At 33.9% G+C, this 21,392-nt stretch overlaps 1 protein-coding gene across 1 annotated transcript in view; it reads left to right on the top strand.

Annotated features, from left to right (window-relative positions):
• Positions 1-20,816, top strand: part of BANK1 (B cell scaffold protein with ankyrin repeats 1) — a 299,134-nt gene extending 278,318 nt beyond the window's left edge. Inside the window, exons 12-17 of the mRNA XM_081304567.1 lie at positions 2,408-2,586; positions 5,713-5,776; positions 17,903-17,932; positions 18,948-19,000; positions 20,365-20,429; positions 20,682-20,816. Coding sequence (XP_081160693.1) covers positions 2,408-2,586; positions 5,713-5,776; positions 17,903-17,932; positions 18,948-19,000; positions 20,365-20,424 — 386 coding nt within the window. The 3' untranslated portion in view covers positions 20,425-20,429; positions 20,682-20,816. The remainder of the gene's footprint in view (positions 1-2,407; positions 2,587-5,712; positions 5,777-17,902; positions 17,933-18,947; positions 19,001-20,364; positions 20,430-20,681) is intronic.
• Positions 20,817-21,392: the final 576 nt, after the last annotated feature.

Here is a 21,392-nt window from a genome sequence, read left to right as displayed (position 1 = left end):
TTTGATATAATACCACTTATTAGTTTTTCCTTTGTTATTTTATCCAAAAACCTTGCTACCTATACCCATATCTTAAAGCATTTCCTCTGTGTTTTCTTTTGCTAATTTCATAGTCTCATGTCTTTCATTCGGGTATTCAATCCATTTTGAGTTTCTTTTTTATAGGATGAGAGGGAGCAAGTCTCAGTCTTCTACATGTGAATATCCAGTTTTCCCAGAATCATTCATTGTAGAGGCCATCCTTCTCCTGTGTGCACTTTTAGCACCTTCGTGAAGAATCAGTTGACTTTAAATATATAAGGTTACTTCTGACTCTACTCTGTTACACTGGTCTTTGTGTGTTTTGATTTGTATAACTTTCAGTATACATCGAAGTCAGCTAATGTGGAACTGACCAACTTAGTTCTTTTTGGTCAAGATGGCCTTGGTTCTTTGATATCCTTTGTGCTTCATATGAACGTAATACTGTGTTTTTTAGTCTTATGAAGAATCCCTTTGATATTCTAATGGGGATTGCATTGAATCTGTGGATTGTTCTAGGTAGTCTGAACATTTTTACAATATTCATTCTCTGATCCAGTAGCATGGGAAGTCTTTCCCTTTTTTGTGTGTCCTCTTTAAATTTTTTATTAGAATTTGGTAATTTACATTGTAGAGGTATTTAACTTCCCTGGTTAAATTGATTTCTAGATATTCTACTTTTTATAACTATTATGATTTTGCTTTCATGATTTCTTTCTTAGTAATCTCATTATTTGTGTATGAAAAAGCTACTGATTTTTGTATGCTGATTAGTATCATATGGTTTTGCTGAATTTATCAGTTCCAATAGTCTTTCAGTGCAGTTGTTAGGTTTTTCAATACATAGAATCATCTCATCTGAAAATGAGGATAATTTGACTTCCTTCGCTCCTTCTTTCCTATCTGTATACCTTTTATTTGTTTTTCTTGCCTACTTTCTCTGTCAAAGACTTCTGGTACAATTTTGAGTAAGAGCAGTGGCCTTGAACATTCCTGTCTTATTTCAGATATTGGAGGAAATGCATTCAGCTTTTCCCTGTTCAGTATGATGTTGGTTATAGGTTGATTGTATGCAGTATTTATTATGTTTAGGTACAATCCTTCAATGCCTAAACTATTCAGTTTTTATCATAAAAGGGTGTTGAATTTTTCCAGATGCTCTTTTTATATCTATTTAAATTATATGATTTTTGTCCTGCATTTTGCTGATGGCATATTTATCCCTGGGATAAATCCCATTTGATTATGCTGAATGATCCTTTTGATATACTGTTGGGGTTTTAGTCAGATTTTTTGCTATTGTGACTAAAAGACCCAACAAGAACAGTTTTAAAGGAACAAAAGTTTATTTGAGGGCTCATAGTTTCAGAGGTCTCAGATCATAGATAGCTGGTTCCATTCCTTGGGGTGTGAGGTGAGGCAGAACATCATGGTGGAAGAGTGTAGGAGAGGAAACAGGTAGGGACATGGCAGTAGGAAGCAGAGAGAGAAAGTATTCTTGTTGGGGACAGAATGTAAATCCCAAAGGCATGCCTCTAATGACCCATCTTTTCCAGTCACACCTTACCTGCCTATAGTTAATCTCTATCAGTGGATTAATGCATTCATGAGGTTAAGGTATCATAACCCCATCATTTCACTTCTAAAGTTTCTTGCATTGTTTCACACACAAGCTTTTTTTTTGGGGGGGGGGCGGGGCACATAATATTAAAACCGTAAGAATCAGGTCTGAAATGCTAGCATTTTGTTAAGAATTTTTATATCTATGTTGATCAGGGATATTGGTATATAGGTTTGTTGTTGTTGTTGTTGTTGTGTCCTTGTTGGTTTCAGAATAAGGATAATGATGGCCTTGTAGAATGAGTTTGGAAAAATTCATTATTTTTCAAAATTTTTGGAATGATTTAAGAAGAATTGATATTAATTTTTCCTTAAAAGTTTGGTAGACTTCAGCAGGGAGCCAGTCTAATTCAGGACTTTGCTTTGTTGGGAGAATTTTTATTATTGTTTCAACATCATTGCTCATTTTTATATCTGTTTAGGTTTTCTGGGTCTTCGTGGTTCAATTTGGGTAGAACAAGAAAATGACATGTCCTACAAATAACACAGTTAGAACTTCTGTTTCAGCTTTTTTCTCTCTCCTGTGCCTTTATATTTTTCAGTGCTGAAATACATTATTTTACTTGTAATACTAGATGCCAAACAAGCCCCACCATCCTTAGGAAAAAATGCACTGGTTTGTACTGGTTTATTTGGTAACTACTTGTACACAGTTAAGAATGAGAAACACCAATGGCTTATTTTAAGAGTGTCCTTTAAAAGTGTATTTTGTCCCAATTTTCCATATGTTGACTGCCCTTTAAAACACCCTCCCCTCATTTTGTAGACAAAGCTCGGACAGAGAGTCCAGCCTTTTCTACTGCAAGCGGCTATCTGGCCTCTGGGCAGGAAGAGCTCATTCTCCTGCAGGAGAAAGTCAAGAAAGGGAAAATATCTGTGGATGAAGCTCTGGAGAAATTTAAGCACTGGCAAATGGAAAAGAGTGGCTTGGAAATAATTCAGCAGGTAATACTGACCCCAATCTTTTCTGTAATATCCTCTCATTTATGGAACTCCTAAACTCTTTGTAAATGTTTAGTCTTCACAAGAAATACAGGTAACTCTTCTTTTGTTTTTAACTAGTCATTGAATTATGCTTCAAACAACCAATTAAAAATTTGAAAATAATATCCAAATTTCATATTTACTAGTTCATTTATTCAAACTCAGTCCTGTAACCCAATGTATCAAACTGAATGGCAAATGAGCTTATAATACCCATCTGTACTACAGCGAATGTTTTTTGAAATCTAATTGTTGAAATTAAGGTGAAGCCTCTTTACACAAACATGCTCTTCATTCCAAAGAGTGTAATATAAACCAGGCTTAACAGAGCAAGAAAATGACAGAAATCACATCAAGGAATTGCCCTAAATGTAATATGTTTTATTTTCTTTCTCCGTAGTCTTTGCAAGGAGTGGGTAAAAACATGTATATATCAGGCAGGATTTATAGAAAACTTCCAAAAATATTAAGCTGAAATAACCATGTCTTCTGCAAATATAATTTATATACTAAGAGAAGATTGAAGGAGGAGTCACTGAGATAAGAATGTAAACCAAATATATCATTATAACTCAGTGAAGGGTGTCAGGACCACATTCTATCTCTCACACAGTCCTTGCCACTCCCAAAATATTATCATATTTTTTTCTTCTCATCACAGGAAAACTTATTGCCTCAGAAGCCACTTCTAAGGTAGCTATTTGATTAAACATGCTTAATAAGCGAATTTAGGCCAAAATACAAATAATAATAGTTTCATATGCTACATTCACCAGGAAATGATTTTTATTTTAAAGGTAATGCTTAGGAGAACACTTTTTAAACAATAAAAAAAATGAGTCACAATGATGAAATTTCAAACAATGTGGCATAGAGGCAAGAGACAGTGTAGACAAAGGGACTTTCCAAATATATCTGAAATGGCACCTTGTCAGAAACCACCTAAGGGCGGTTCTGGTGGTGGAATGATTGCTGGACCTTGTCCAGATTTTGCAATGCTAAGTAAAGAGAGTTATTTTGCCAAGCAAATGCTAAACAACACCCATTGCAACGTTCTGAAACTGTTTTTGCTCATGATCAGAGTTACAACATTGCTTCTCCACCCTTTCCAATATCATCATCATCATCATATCCCCTTATCCTGAAATAATGCAAAATCTGCATAAATACAAACCTACTAAACATTTTCCTAGCAGTGCTACATTTTACAGGTTTTGATGAAGTAAGTCAAGCATATTTATCTTCCTCAACACTTTAATAAAGATTTCAGTTGAGAGTAATCTCATTTCTTGGAAATGATTTCACTAGTTGTTTTATTAAACTCCTGGTTGTTTGTATTTTGTCTGAATGTTTATATCCAGTCTTATTTTTGAAAAAAAATTTAAGGTAAACCGTACTCTCTACATGGAAACAGATCTGACTAATTTGACATAGAAGGATAATGGGAGAATAAACAAGCATCTATGAAAAAATGTGGGTTTTTTTGTTTAACCTATAAATGTAGGCCACCAGACACTAAGACTACTTTTTATAAGAGGCCAACACTTAGTGACTCTGTTTGAATACTATTAGAGAAATTAGTACTCACTAGAGGGGCCTCAACAAATGTCCAAACAGAAAAAAAAATTTAAAAAGAATATTCTCCCTGGTCCCCAACACACACTCTCACACACACAAATTCATTTCCACATAGTTTTAAATATTCTCTTACAGTTGCAAAAGTAGTCTTTTTTTCCTGGGGATGAGTTAATCAGCGGTAACTGTGAAATTATATTTTTTATTGAAAATGACACAAATGGAATTAATGGTAGAAGAGTTTTCAGAATAATGAAGACCCATGTAAGATCCCCGGCAATGGAGAGGAGATAGTGGAGAAAGTGAATGCTTTTTGCTCTTCTCACTCCTCATCACATCATGGCCTAAAAAGTGTGGTTCCACTCAGAGGCGAAGATCTGTAAAGCAATGGAAATAGTTTCTAGGACTCTAGGGAAACACATGAGGAAAATGCTCTATCTCAGGTTGTCTTCTAAAAAGAGATTTATTGAATGCTAGTTTTTTTTTCTTTCCTGTGAAAAAATAGATGTTCAATATAGAATATCAATAAAATAAAAAAGGATCACAAATGTGCTAAGAAGGAGAATCTCGGTAGACATCATTTTCTCCTGAGTACCTAATTCCAAGAACTAAAACACAAGGAAATAATAATATCCTACAGAGACAAGATGGGCTCAGGCAATTGTAAACCATCACTGTGTAGCTTTTCTGCTTTGGGACACTGTGTTGGTCAGCTTCATATGCTACTACCAAAATATCTGACAAGTACAAGTTAGAGGAGGAAAGTTGATTTGGGGCTCATAGTTTCAGAGATCTAGTCCATAGATGGCTGACTCCATTGCTCTGGGCTCAAGATGAGGCAGCACATGGTGGAAGGGTCTGGTGGAGAAGCTCTGCTCCCCTTATGGCAGCCAGGAAGCAGAGAGAAAGAACAGGCCACATGAAATGCAGCATTCCAGGCCATGCCACCAGTGAATCACCTCCTCCAGAAATGCTCCACTTGCCTACAGGCACCAAGAGTCCATCCATTTAAATTTGGATGGACTAAGTTACAATTCTCACACTCCCATCATTTCACCTCTGAAAATCCCCGTATTAACATAGGACCTTAAGGGTAATACCTCATATCCAAACCATAATGGACACCAAACAGCCAATGTGGTAGACCCCACACGTGTTAAGGTGGGAAAACAAATCCTGAAGGCATTAGGATATGGTTACAATCCTGACTCTACCACTTATTACTGTCTGATTTGGCACAGTTACTTAACATCTCTGTACCTTAGTCTTTATGTCTGTAAAATGGAATGAGGATATTTTACATCCAATCCATAAAGGGCTGAGAATTAAGTAAGAAAATACATGAAAAGTACCAAGGATGGTGATTGGGACATCCTAAGTAGAACATTAATACCAATGAGTTGTGATGGTGTTGATAATGGTAGCCAATGTTACATCTTGATCCATGAAAAAATTTTAACCCTTGACTTCTGTGTCCTGGTTCTATACTCTATGTCCTGTGTTCTCATTCAGGAAAAACTACGTCAACTCCGAGATAGCATTATTGGGAAAAGGCCAGAAGAAGAACATTTCTATGGTAAGTGAAATTTGGCTCAAAAATACAAATAGAATAGAAAACACAGGGACTGTGTAGTCAAATAGACCTAAGTTCATAACTATACCTCATCACTTTCCACCTGCCTGACCCTGAAAGAGTTTTAAACTCTGGTTCTCAGGTTCCTTGTCTGGAGAACAACAGTGAATTTTTTTATATATATCTGGAAATGCTTGTGTGAGTTAACATTTCTATTCTGTATCCCACAGTGGACCTTTGATCAATGCCATTTCTTACTTTTGATAGTTACAAATAAGATAATTCTGCTTCAGTTATTTTATTTGCCATTACTCAGGGACTCAAATAATTAAGGAGTCACGTGTTTAATAAGGTAGAATTTTCTCAAAGTAGTTTATTCTCACAATTATCCACATGTGAATAATTCAAATTATAAATCTCAGATTGACTTTTCCTAGCACTCATATATTTCTTGGCAATGCATGTTCCCCACACTAATAATTAACAGTTGTTCTGGTGGGGGGCAGTACTCAATGTTAATACAAACCAAACATTATTAAGATGGTAAATCTTCTCCAAAGATGAACAACACACTCTAAAATTGCTAATAAATTATGTTGTCACTATCTGACCATTCTTTTCCCAAATCTCTCCTATTGCACAGTTAATTAAAAACTAACAACCACTAAAAAGGCTTGAAAGCTTCTATCTCTTCCATTTTCAATAATATTGTGTAGCTTTTAGCTAGTGCTTCATGTTGAAATTCACCATGTGGAAATTCATTTCTCTTTTCATATTATTGAGCACTTTATGTTCCCCTAGATAATTCTTTAAGCTCTTTCAGAAATACTTTCTAAAACAGAGATATACTTTCTAAACTAATTAAGGTCATGAACATGGGTCAGATTAATAGACATCTGAACCCCACAAACCTTCATTCTAATGCAGAATAAGATTAAATTTTAATAACTTCTAAAATTAAAACTTTTGTAGATAATTTTACCAAGGAACATGAAGTAGTAGTAGTAGTAGTAGTAGTAGCAGTAGCAGCAGCTAATATTTACAGAGCACATACTACACATTGTTGTTTCTTATAATAACCCTATTATGGAGGACTTATTCCTAATCTATAAATAAGGGAACAGGCTTTGAAAAACTAAAAAATAAAACAAAAACAACCAAGGACATGAAGAAACTACCACCCATTTCTGTTTGAATTCAAAATCAGTGTTCTTAATCATTGGCATCTTTACCAAGAATCTATTGGTTCTCCTTTCAGCCACAATGGAACAAATAGTACCAGACATAAACTCTCATTGTACAGAATATTAATATTAGTCAAAGAGAGGAAGCTTCTGATTTCAGAAAATATACAATGGGCAGATGAATATTATAGAGACTGTAGATCAGGGAAGCTGAAGCTACTGGATTGTATGTGGTGGGTCATTGAAGAGGAATGGCCTCAGAGACCCATGTGAGGGGCTCCTCAAGCCTAAAGCTGAAAGATGAGCTGTAAGTGCAAAGTTAAACCACTCAAGGCATATAAGAGGGCAATGTCTAGGGCATTGAAAGCAAGCAGAAGCACTAGAGGTTGAGCAGAGCTACAGAAAAGACCTGTTGAGGCTGTGTTACTGTCTTGCCCACTTAAAACACCTAGAATCCTATTGTGACATTCAAAAGATGTACAGAGGAAGGACCATGACTTAGAGTAACAACTCCTCTAGATGCACCCCAACAAAGCCTAAAGCTCATCCCTACAAGATGCATATCAGAGACAGGGTTTGTGTGCTGGGTCCTTCCAAGCCCACAAAACACCTGGGCTTTCTACAAATTGATATCAACAACAGAATAAGATGAAACCTACATAACCACATGTCAAAATTTGAAACTTCTGCTAAAAAAGAATCTAGGCCATCTGAGGAATATTACAAAATTCATAATATGCAACAGATTATAATTGGCAGAATTCAATTTTCAAAATAAGGAAAAACTATGACATACAAAGATATAGGCATCTATAGTAAAGAAAAAGAAAACCATCAACAGAACCTGAACCTGAGATGACACCATTGTTGACCTTAGCAGATGGAGAATTTAAAGAAGCTCTTATAAAAATACTTAACTAATGAAAACAAATGGTTTGAGTAAGTGAATAAATAGGAAATATCAACTGAAACTACATACAGGAAAAAGTAAAAATTGTAGAAAATAAAATTATAATATAAAAATGAAAAAGGTATCAGATGAGCTCATCAGCAAATTGACTATAGCAAAGTAATAGTTAGTGAATATGAATATAAAGCAATAGAAATTACCCAATATGATGAGCAGGGAGATAAAAGAACTTCAAAAATGAATAAATTCCCAAGGACATTTAAGATAATACAACACTTTATTATGCATGTGATTAGGTAGAGCCACAGAATAAGACAAAACATTTTGAAAGAAATAATGTCCAAAAACTTAATGTCCAAATTTTATGTAAACCACTTTATGGATTTCTAAGAAATTTTTTAAAAACCCACAAATAACATAATTGTTAAAAAAGTGACAACTAAGCAACTTGTGGTTAAACTACGTTAAGTCAAGATAAGAGAAAATTTTTCAAAGCACCTGAAGAGAAATGAAATAAGAGAATTCATAGTAAAACTTCAATAAAATAAACACTAAAGAATGCCATACAGGTTGAAAGACATATTCAAGAAAATAAGCTTAAATATGTACTAAGGGAAAAATAATGCTGAGAATTATACAAAGCAGATTGATATAAAATATTACCTTTTATTTCTTTTTATAAACTATCTCAAAAACAATAACAAATACTAAAACTTAATTTAGAGATCAAAGCATGTGAGAGAGAGAAAAGATTAAAACAAGCACAAAAAGAAAAGAGGTTGCAGATAAGACAAACTATGTGTTTGCAAAAGTTTTACATGATAAAGTATGCTGTAGAATATGAAGTTAAGAGGAAGGGATAAAGTTGGAAGTATGAGGAGTCAAACATGAGGCATGAAACATAAATGGATAGATATTTATCTATCTGAAAAATTAAAATTACTGATTTTAGTCAGAAAGCAACCTCTAAAAATAAACAAAAAAGAAGTATATCTATGAAAACAGAAAAGAAAATTTAATGAAGCACTAAAAAAAAATTGTTTGAAGATCATAATGAGATGAAGTTATAAATCAACAGCAAGAAAAATAACAGAAACCACATAAACACATGCAGATTGAAAAATACTCCCTCAAAGGAAGAATGGATCAAAGAAGAAATGAGAATAAAAATCAAGAAATTCTTAGAAAGTAATGAGAACAGATACAACATCAAAACCTGTGGGAGAGTATGAAATGGTTATAAGAGGAAAATTTATAGCACTAAGTACCTACATAAAAAAACTAGAGAAATTTCAAATAAATAAACTTGTGTTACACCTCAGGACCTTAAAAAGAGCAAACTAATGCCAAAACCAGTAGAAGCCAAGGAGTAAATAAGATCAGAGCTGAAATCAATGAAATTGAGAATAGGAAAACAATATATAGGATCAGAGCAACAAAAAGTTGATTCTTTGAAAAAAATGAATAAGATTGACAAAACTTACCCAAACTAACCAAAAGAAAGTGTGAGAAACAAATCAACAAGATCACAAAGAAAGAGGAGATCTTACCACAGATCCTTTGAAATCCAAAGGATTATCAGAACCTATTTTGAAAATTTAACTTCAATAAACTGAAAGATCTGGAAGACATTCACAAGTTTGTAGACACATATGACCTTCCCAAATTGAATCAGGTAGATAAAGAACACCTAACCAGATCAATATCAAGTAATGAAATTAAAATAGCAATTAAAATCCTTCCAAAAAAAAAGCCCAGGACCTGATGCTTTCTCAGCTGAGTTCTACCAGACCTTTACAGAATAACTAACACCAATCTTTCTCAAATTACTCATGAAAATGAAAGAGAGGCAACACTCACAAATATATTCTATGAAGCCACTGTAACCCTGATACCAAAACCAGACAAAGGCACATCAAGGACAGAAAACTACAGACCAATATCCCTTATGAACATGGATGCACAAATATTTAATAAAATATTATTAAATTGTATTCAAAAACATATCAACAAGATTATACACCATGATAAAGTGAGTTTCATTAAAGGGATGCAAAGTTGGTTCAATATACACACATCAATAAGTATACTTCATCACTTAAACAGAATTAACAACAAAAACCACACAATTATCTCAACAGATGCAGAAAAGGACTTTTATAAAATCCAATTCCCATTCATGTTAAAAATTCTGGAGAAGGTAGGGATTGAAGGAATTTAACTCAACATTGTAAAGATCATTTCTGAAAAACTCAAAGCCAACATCATACTAAACGGAGAAAGACTATTTTAGAGCATTTCCTCTAAAATCAGGAAAGAGACAAGGCTGTTCACTCTTGCACTCCTATCCAATGTAGTCCTTGAAACATCAGCCAGAGTGATTAAGCAAGAAAAGGGAATCAAAGGGATACAAATAGGGAAAGAAGAAGTCAAACTATCTCTATTTGAGAACAATATGATGCTATATTTAGAAGGCTCAAAAACTCCAACAGAAGACTTCTAGAGCTTATAAATGAGTTTAACAAAGTGTATAAAGTTAATGAACATAAATTCCAACAGTGACTCAGCAGAGGAAGAAATCAGAGAAATCATCCCATTTACAATAACCTCAAAAAAGTGAAAACTTGGGAATTAATCTAATAATTAATCTAAGGATATAAAAGTGATCTACAATGAAAATTATAGAATACTTGTCATCTGCTGCAGCCAGTGCAGTGGGTAAACAGTTGACCAACACAAGTAGTGAGCTAGATTAAGAAAATTCATTAAAATTATAGAAATAAGACAAGACTCAATTATTAGTGAAAAGTGGGAGATGATCCAGCTCTGGTGGACAATGGCTGTAACAAAAAAAATGAGAATATGCATTTTATTTTTATAGGTAGGAACACCAAAGGGCTTCAGTATGAAAAGATTCTTGAGGTAATAAGGATGAAGTTTGAGAAAAACAATATGGTTGAGGCTTAGCAGGTTATGCCCATCTCTTTTACCTCTGGGCAGCTGGGATTTGAAACTAAGGCTTTTTAAACTAGCAAATTCCTTGACAAGCATAGAATCAAGCAATTAATTGGAATTAATGGAGCCATGATTTTTGCAAATGGACATTCCCCCAGACACTTTCACACCACAAGATTCCCAGAAGCAATGCCTCATTGTCCAGGTTTTGCATAATTCAAAGCATTGATTTATTAACTGCTTTCAACATCTCCCCCTTCTTTATTTTTTAAAATGCAGTAACTTGAAGTTCCCAGATCTCCTCTCTGAAGTTACAGCAACCTATTATTATGACACAAAAGAGAATTAGTAGCAAACATATCATCCCAAAAATATACCACATGGAATGTTTCAACTTATTTCCAGAATTAAAACCATTTAAGTCATGAAGTATTTGTTCAGCTAAAAATGCAGGATCCAGGGGATCAAGCATGCTATACTGAATATCCTGAATGTGATGATGTAAGTCCAAAAAACCCAAACTGTTATTATTGCTGTGCCAAATTCCCATTAGATGATTTTTTTACCTTTTCTCAACTCCATTGGGAAACATTATATTTGGCTGCAATAATGCAGACATACTTATAGCCAGCATGGCAACTAAGCCTTTGATTAAATTTGGGAGTGGAACATTCATTTTCAATATTTCCAATTCTTTGGACAATAGCTTCCAAAGAATTTAATTTAGTCTCAATCTTTTCATCAATATTTATCTGATAATGTAGGGCCTTGGAAGCATTTTGAGCCAAATTATCAAGAAAATGAGCATTTTAAATGTTTTGAGATAAGACACAGAAACTTTCACAGTAGAGGCTATAAAGAATATTAAAACAACTACTCTAAGAACTATAAATCCAATAGCATAATCAGGGTCTGTCTAGCTGGGCATGCATCTGTTTTAAAACTTGAATTCCAACATCAGCCTACCATGGCCCTGAAATTTTAGCTAGAAGTAAAACAAAGGAGGGTTGGTAAAGAATGATTATTCCTTTCCTTCTATTATATCTGGTGATACAGTTGGTTAGATTACAGCACACATGATATTTTTCTCCTTTTCTTTTTACTCCTATGTGTCCAGAAATTAAAGCATAAGGAGATTGAACACAGGCCCACAGGCCATAGCAAAGCCCTCTTTGCAGTTCCTGTCTATAAAGTCAAGCTTGTGGCCTTCTGTGTGCTGGAGAAAATCTGAGGCAACTATTAAGTGCCACAGATCATTTTGCATGCCACCATCACGCAAAGTCAGGACATCACCAACAAATCCTCCAGGAGTCAAGGAATCCTGATGTAGCTGTCTCTTATCAATTCTTGGAGACCAATATAAAATATATCCACCATTTCTAGAGACTTCATGTTACACTTGCAAGATATTTGCACATTCCATCCATTTAGGAAAGGTGCCAAATTCTATTACAGAATGACTGGGGTGGTAAGGTATTGGTGGATGTTCTATGAGAATGACTGGCTTGTTTTGAGAAAGTCCCATTTTAATAAGTGTCCAGACATATGATCTTAAGTCCCAGGGGCCAGTGTGATTAGCTGATCTATGTCCCCCATATGCCATCTTTTCCTCAAAGTTTACTTTTAAACAGCCAGCATGTTTATCATGGAACCAACATATAAGTAGATTCCCACTGTAGCCAGTATAACTAAATCCAGTTACATGAATAAGTGTCATGTGTTTGTCTGTAAATACTGGGATGGATTCTCAAGTCCACACCGCTAGGTATACTAAATGTGGATCTGGAAAATAGGTCCAATAAGTTTCCCTATAAACTCCACTTACCTAGCAGCTCAGTTGAGCAAACATAGCCACAAATATTGTGATTGGAGACTTAGCACCTCCCTTTGTTCAATCATCCACTCAACCTGATATGTCAGGTTCTTTAGTTGTGCCCATGTTGGCAAGTTGGCCTTCTCCTCTTCCTCCTCAGCCTGTTGTTCCTGCTGGGGTCTGGATCAACACATCCAGTCCAATCTTTAGTCATTTGCACTTTGGCTCCAGGACCACCATGTTTGATGAGTAGAACCTTCTTGGGGAAAAACTTTCCAGCAGTAACCTTTTACAGGGTCCTTGAAATTCACAGCTGGGATGCTAAATGCAAATCTCTTATACTCTGTTGGATGCAAAGGTATAGTGAAAAACAATCTTTCAAAGTTATTACTATTAATTGCTGATCAAAAGGAATAGCTGCAGGAAAAGGAAGCCCAGGCTCTAAAGCACCCATTAATTCCAATTGATTGCTTGAGATCTTGTAACAATCTCCATTTACTAGATTTTTTCTTTATTACAAAAATTGAGGTAATTGCATGGGCTAAAATTAGGTTCAATGTGGCCAGCTTGAAGCTGTTCTTGAATTAACATATGAACCACTCAAAGTTTTTCCCCTGTGAGGGGCTGTTGATCAACTCAGACAGGATCATCAGACAGCCAATTTATTTTTCTGGGTCCAAGAAGAGATCAATGCCTTCATTAAAAAGGCTGATTAGGTAAATATCCCAATCCACGTCATCCTTGCTGAGGAGACTGTGGTATAGGTGCACACCTTCTCTGTTGATCTTTTCCCAGGTCTTTAGTAGAGATAAATCCTTGATTAAGCATTTGAGAAGTTACCACTAAATTACGATTCATTAATAAAACTCCCATATTGCTTAATATATCACAACCCCATAAATTTACTGGCAAACTTTGAAGGACATAGGTTATAAAAGTCCTGTGTTGCTGTCTTCATCTTTCCATTGAAGAACTGGGTACTCTGGGCAGGCTTAGAAATCTGACTAATAGTTTTTAAATAGCAGGAGCTATATGTATAGTCCATCCTTTTGGCCAATGTCTTATTGAGATCACAGAGACGTCTGCTCCCATATCAATTATCCCTTAAAATACTGAGGAAAAAACTGAAAAAGGTCTTATAAGATGGAAAGTTATACCATGTTCTTGGATAGGCAGAATCAAAATGACCTTACTACCAAAGCAATATACAGATTCAATGCAATCATCATAAATCCATATTACCTTCTTCAAAGAATTATTTTTAAAATTCTTAAATTCATTTGAAAGAAAATAGATCCAGAATAGACAAAGCAATACTAGGCAAGAAAAGTGAAGCAGTAGGCATCACAATACCTGATCTGAAATTATGCTTCTGAATTGTGCTAACAAAAACAGCATGGTATTGGAATCAAAACAGACATGTAGACCAACAGAACAGAATAGAAGACACAGAGATAAATCCACATGCCCATAGCTGTCTGATATTTGACAAAGATGCAAAAAATATATCATGACAGCCTTTTTTAAACAAATAGTATTGTAGAAAAATGCAATTAGATCCCTCTCTCTCTCTCTCTCTGTCTCAACCTGCACAAAACCTAAATCACAATGGATCAAAGACCTAGGATCATAGACCAGAAACTTTTTAACTGCTACAAGAAAACATAGAGTCAACACTCCATCATGTAGGTGCTGGTGCCATCTTCCTTAACAAGATCCCCAAAGCATAAGAAATAAAATAAGTAAGTAGGATGCTATTAAACTAAAAGCTCTGTACAGCAAATTAAATAATTAAAATCATGAAAAGAGAGAAAGCCTTATGGAATGAGATAAATCTTGGCCACCTACACCTCAGGGCATTAATTTCTAGGATACAAAGAACTCAAAGCACACACATACACACACACAAAAAAAAATCCCAATCAATAAATGGGCAAAAGAATTAAACAGAACCTGCTCAAAAAAAGAAACACAAATTTCTAATAAGTATGTTGGAAAATGTTGATCACTTGAAAAAATGTTTAACATCTCTAGCAATCAGGGAAATGCAAATAAAATCTGAAATAAGATTTCATATCACTCCAATCAGAATGGCAAAAATCAAGAATATAAACAACAATAAAAATAAAAACTAGCATTGTTCTGAGGAAAAAGGTACACTTGTACATTGTTGGTGGGACTACAAACTAGTACAAATACTCTGGAAAGCAATATGGATATCCTCAAAAAATTAGAGATGGAGTCACCATATGACCTCGCTATTCCACTCCTTGGTATTTTTCTAAAAGATCTAAAATTATCATATTACACTGACATGGCCACCTCAATGTTCATAGCAGCATAATTCCAGTAGCTAAATTATGAATCAACCCAAATGCCTGCCAGTAGATTAATGGATTAAGAAATTGTGGGAGATATATATACATACATACACATACATACACAGACAATGGAGTTCTACTCAACCATAAAAAAGGAATAAAATTATGGCATTTGCCAGTAAATGGATAGAAATAAAGAAGATTATGCAAAGTTAAATTAGCCAAATTCACAAACTCAAATGTCAAATGTTTTCTCTCATATGTGGAGTGAAGCTAGAGTAAAATAAAGGAAATAAAGAGGGAAGAATAGGATAAAAAAGAACTAATCAAATATAAATTAATAGATGAGCAAAAGGAAGTTCAGTGAAGTAGAAGAAGGAAAATGGGAAAGGAGGGAAAAGACGAGAGGGGAAAGGTTGAAGGAAAGAGGAGATTATGAACTGAAGTCAATTTTCACACATGTATGAGTTTTTCAGGGTGACCCAACCATATGTAGAACTATAAAGCTCTAACAAAAAATAATTGTTTTATTCACAAAATAGGAAGCAAGAAAGCAGCAGAAGAGGAACTTAAACAAAACAGATAAGTGAAAAACCAAGAATAAGATGGTTGCATTAAGCTGAGCCATTTCAATATTTATGTTAAATATAAATGGATTAAATACCTCATTTAAAAGGCAGTTATTTTTCAGACTGGGTAAAAAGCAATACCTAAGTTTCCACTGTCTGAAAGACATACATTTAAAATATAACACATAGATAATTTGGAAGTAAAAGATGGTGGCAAATCTGCCACACCAACAGTAAGCATAGGACAGCTGGCACGGTCACATTAGCAGAAGACAAAATAAACTTCAAAGATTACTGCAAGAGACAAAAGAGAATATTACATAATGACAAAAATGAAGTTCAACTAGGAAGACATAATTATCCTAAATCCAAAATTAAAAACTCATGAAGCAACCTGACAGTGCTCAGAGATATTCTTACTTTTTTCTTAGTAATTAATAGAACAAATAAACAAAAATCAATGAAAATACAAAAAGTCCAGAACTATACTTCAACTAACTTGATCAAATTGACATTTACAGAACAAGGCATCCAAAAAACTCATGTTTGTTAAAGGTGTGCATGGGACTTCCACCAAGAGAGAGATATGTTGAACCATCAAACATTATTTTACTTAAAAGAATTGAGACCTCACATGTGTCCTGAAAGATTTTGATATCATATTGTCTTGCCACAGTAGAAGTAAATTAGAAAATAACAAATTAGTTACCTAGAAAATCTCTCTAAATTTTTTTTTATTGATTGTTCAAAACATTACAGAGCTCATGATATATCATCTTTCATACATTTGACTCAATTGGGTTTTGAACTCCCATTTTTACCCCAAATACGGCCATACCACCCTGAACGTGTCTGATCTCTCTAAATTTTTTAGGAATTAAATATAACATTTCAAAATAATCAATGGGTCAAATAAGAAATGAAAAGAAAATATTTCAACTCAAAGGATAATGAAAGAAATGTATCAAAATGTGTAGAATGCAACTCCAATAGTTTTGTGGTTAATAGAGGAAATTTTATAAATATAAAAATTATGATAGAAAAAACAAAAATGTTTTAGATCAATGATTTAACTTTACATTTAGAAATAGGCAAGAGTAAAGAAACAATATCAGAAAATAATTTTAAAAAAGGAAAGAAATTAATAAAATGGAGAATTTACAAAGCCAAAAATAAGTTATAAGTGATAAATAAAATTGATAAGGTTGTGAAGGAATTATCAAGGAAAAAAGAGAAAACAAGTTATCCAAAGTAGAAACTAGATAAAGTGGGTTATCACACCAGATCCTATAGGCATTAAAAACATGTTAAGAAAATATAACAACTTTTGCCACTATATTTATTATTACTTAGCTAAAAAATACAAATTACTTCAAAAATAATACTTAACCTAAACTGGCTCAAAAAGAAAAAAAAATCCATAATTCTCTGTGTATACTTCTGACTTTCAGAACTATGTAAAAATTTTGTATATTTAATAAACAAGAATGGGATAGGGAAAGGAGGCAAAATTTTATACAAGCAGAAATAAATTAGGTGAAGGGTATTACAAATAAAATGTTCATACTAAAGGAGGATGGGAGAAAAAGAATGTAAATAAATTTAGAAAACAGTGTGTTCTAAGGCTAAAAATAAAAAAGAATAGTAGATGAATTGTTGGAAATAATCCAAAAGTTGAACAGGAAAAATGGGTAATTATATCATGATGTATTTATACTATAAGGTACTACTCAAGCAGTAAGAAGGGATATTTACTATTATAGATAACAGAAATGAATCTCAATCAGTATACTAAGTAAAAGATCATCAGACACAAATGATACATGCTATATAATTCCATTTATCTGGAATTCTAATCTACAGAGATAGAAATTGGTGGCTATCATGAGTAATGTTTCAATGAAGATTGACATGAGAGTATAAGGGAATATTCTCTACAGATGAAATTATCTGTATGCTATTGATTTGGTGGGTAGGTGAATTTTCAGATTTTTCAAAAATCATCAAAGTATACACTTAGAAATATTTAAATTGTACCATATGTAATTATTCCTGAAAAATATTGATGTTTTAAAAGAATGGAATAGCTCAGGCTAAAGGAATTTCAAGACCGAATAGCAAGCTTTTAATTGTCAAACAAAACTAAAACCATATACACCTTGGGACAAGTGTTGGAAGAGAAAAAAATTAAAGTAATGAAAGATATGGTTTCATGCTTAGTGACCAGAGGGAGATAAATTTAGGGTGAGTAATTTTTTTAATCAGACTGCGAGATTCATAGCCACCAAGATACACCACTGTCAGACAACAAAAAGAAAAGACCTTGGGGTAAATGTTGGATAAAACTCAGTAGAATGTGTTTTTTTTTTTCTTCTAGATAAACTCACCATTGTGCATCATCCCAGTGGTAAGTGTCTGTAAATAATGGAAGAGTCTAAGACTAAAATGAAGTTACATTAAAACCAATTTTGACATTAATGAAAACCCAATATGACTAGGTAGGTCAGTGTAAACATTCACCTAGATTTTACGTTTATGTGTAAAACAACTTGATGTCCAACATAAATGTTAGGTGATTCTAGAATAGCAATGGCAGAGGAATTGTAATAGAATGAAAGAAGCATGTGCATTGACTGACTGACCTGGCTATTCACAACTTACTAGTTGTTACCTGTAGCATGTGACTTAAGCTATTCCAGGCTTGTTTTCTCACATGTAAAATGTAAGAATTGTACATGGAGATGGTCTATGAAGACTGATAATGATTTACAGAAATGGAGGCCAGTGGATAAATGAAACTATTGATAGAGCAAATGAAATTTGAGTAACATTTGAGAGAGCAATTCACTTGAATGTGATGAGGCAGGAGTGTGTGCTGAATACTGGGAAGGTAGAGAGGATCTAGCGACCGGTTACAGAACTGGTGAATGAATGATCCAGAGGCAACTGTCTACAGCCTGAACCAAAGCGCTGACTGTGGGATGGAGAAGGAATAAGACTGAGTCCTGTAGTTGGGATGGAAAATAGGAACCATGTGGTAAAACCAGGAGGAGCAATGGTATAGGTCAATGGTGTACAGAAGGAGCAAGTATGTTTTGCAACTGGCCAATCCTGGTGAATGGTGAAAAGAAAATGAAGAAGGTATGAAAAAAGGGAGATTGTTCCTCAAAGGTATTATAAAGATTATTTCTGAAGAGAAGTAACTCTGCCATATCTGACCCAAGTCAATCCCTGTGAGTAGGAGAAAGTAATAGCACACTTGCCAAGGGGACTTTTCCAATACACCCTTTTGATCTGTTTACTAATCTTTCTATTGACCCATATCCCAGACTTTGTATATGTCATGTTTTTAAAGTATTGAATAAGTGAACCATTACATATGCGAATGACTGTAGAGGGAGTAACAGAGTTTGTATTTCTAGGTAACACTTCCCAAAATGAAAATATGTTGTATAATAATCCCTTCAGCAATAAGGTAGGTTATATTTAATTTTTATAAAATATAAAAGAGAGAGAGAGAGATCTGGATATATTGCTCAGTGGTAAAGCACTTGTGTAGCAAGTGTGAGGCGCTGGATTCAATTTCCAGTACTGCAAAAATAAAAGAAGGAAAATGGAAGGGGAAGGGGATGTAGGGGGAGGATAAATTTCTCTTTTGATAAAGAACATGGCATGAAAAATTTTTCTATGTTATATGTACTTTGAAATAAATTATGAACCAAATAGGTTAGGTGAACATTTGACTACAAAAATGTATGAGCCATAATTTAAGGAAATTATTTGGAGAAAAAAAAAAGAAAAAAACTCAAATGGGAAAAAAGCATTTAAGCCAAAGTGTACTGAACTCAACATGTACAGACAAAATAAATCTTAGAGGAATTATAAGCGCATCTGCTTTAACAATAGGAATATGATGATTATACTTGCACCAGAATGGATAGTACTTAAAGTCCACTTATAGGAAAAATACAGCCCCAAAATATTGTTGATACAAGTGTGCATTACTTCACATCATAAACTTAATTGGAAAGAAACTGCTAACAAGAAGCTAAAAATAACACTAAGCAAGGAGAGCAGCAATTGAAAACAGAGACCAATTCAAAACAACACTGATAATGTCCTGACCACAGATTTTCCTTCGTAAAACTCATGTTATTCCAACTATCTACATATGTGATATAGGGAATTTACACTGTTACCAAAGGTCATACAGCAGACAGATTTCTGGCTAAAATTCAAAATTAGAGTCCTTGGTAAGCTCTCATAATGAAACAATTTTAGTTTTCTTAATTTTAGTGACCCTTTAAGCACTCTTCTGTTTTAAATAAATCATAAGTAATCATAAAAATCATTTGCCCTGAAGAACTGTTGGAAGCTTTTGTGTTTCTGGGTCATTTTATGGCCCACCGATGAACTATAGAGCTATATGATAGAGATTCATTACACTCATTCATCTACAGCAGAATTGTGGGTTGTACCACAATCCAGGAGTTTATGAGTATCTTTGCCAATCAAAGATTCTTCCACGAAAATCTGAAGTACTAAACAATCATGCCATATATTTTTGAGAATAATATTTTGGATAAAGTAAAGAGAAAGCAAATTCCCAATGCTCAGGTTATTTTCCCTCAAAATCAAAATAAAATTTTGGCTTTGATGTACTTGAGATTTGTAATGATTTTGTTTTCTTTTAAGATGGAGATTGTCTTGCCAGTTTCTTCTGTAAAGCTGTTTTCCCCATGGCTGTGAAAGGCAACCATGACTTTATCATATTTCTTTATTCAGCCTTAAAATGGAGAGATGCTAGCTCTGTTTTGTTTGTTTGTTCGTTTGTTTCAGCTTCCTCCTCGACTCCAAGTTGAAAAGGAATTCGGTGTCTGTTGCAGGAAAAATCAATAAAAAAGGTAAAATACTAGCTATATGTTTTTAGAAATCCTAAAGCAGACTTGTTAGGGACCTGAAGGAATCATTTGTCTAGGAAACAGAAATCTTTAATATTTCATTGTCTTCTCCTAAAAGGATAAACGTGTATTTTTCCAGCTAAAGGTGATTGTTCCTCATAAAGATTTATGTATAGGGGTGATTTTATGCTAGTTAATAAATTTCATTTGATGTGCCATTATTCACTAATACATTTCCTGTGATCTCATTTTCAGGTTATGTTAATGAAACTCAAGAATGTACAGACATTGTGCTTTCTGGGTGAAGCAAGCTTGCATTTGAATTGTCTGCTCTCTCCAGGGAAAGTCTTTACCATGAAAGCGGAAGCAAGCTCTGAATTTGGGAATTTGTTATTGCCACAATTTATCAGTGTCATACCTACTCCAAATGGATGTTATCAATGTTAAAAAAAAGAATATCCTAGGCCAATAACATATTATGAAAATTCTTGCATTTTATAATGCACTTTGCACTTAAGAAGCTAGTTCTCATTTTGAAAAGTAAAGAAAAACAAAAGCAGAGAAGTTAAATGCTGCATAGCAAGTTATTAAACCTGTTTATGGCACTAATAGTAATAGATTATTCCTGTGAAAATACAAACCGACTTAGTACATGTTTGCTTTTCATGTCTAAAGTCGAGAGTCCTCACATCTAGACAATTGCTTTTGTTACACTGTTTGAAGAAATCTTCCTTTTGTTAGTTCTTTTGTTTTTTTGCTTATATCCCTGAGAATATTATATTTTTGAAAAATTTTGTGTATCTCAAAATAATACACATTTATAAAATCTATCATTAAGTCTTTATAATTTCATCAACCTATTTCTTAGAAACAATTTGCTACTTAGAATAAAATGTAATTTTTTGTGGTTGTGGTTGTGGTTGTGGTTGTAGCTGGTACTGGAGATTGAACTCAGGGGCCCTTTAT

This window comes from Spermophilus citellus, assembly GCF_964194105.1.
Source record: "Spermophilus citellus genome assembly, chromosome: 8".
NCBI classification, from domain to species: Eukaryota; Metazoa; Chordata; class Mammalia; order Rodentia; family Sciuridae; genus Spermophilus; species Spermophilus citellus.
This window is presented reverse-complemented; position numbering and strand designations above follow the sequence as displayed.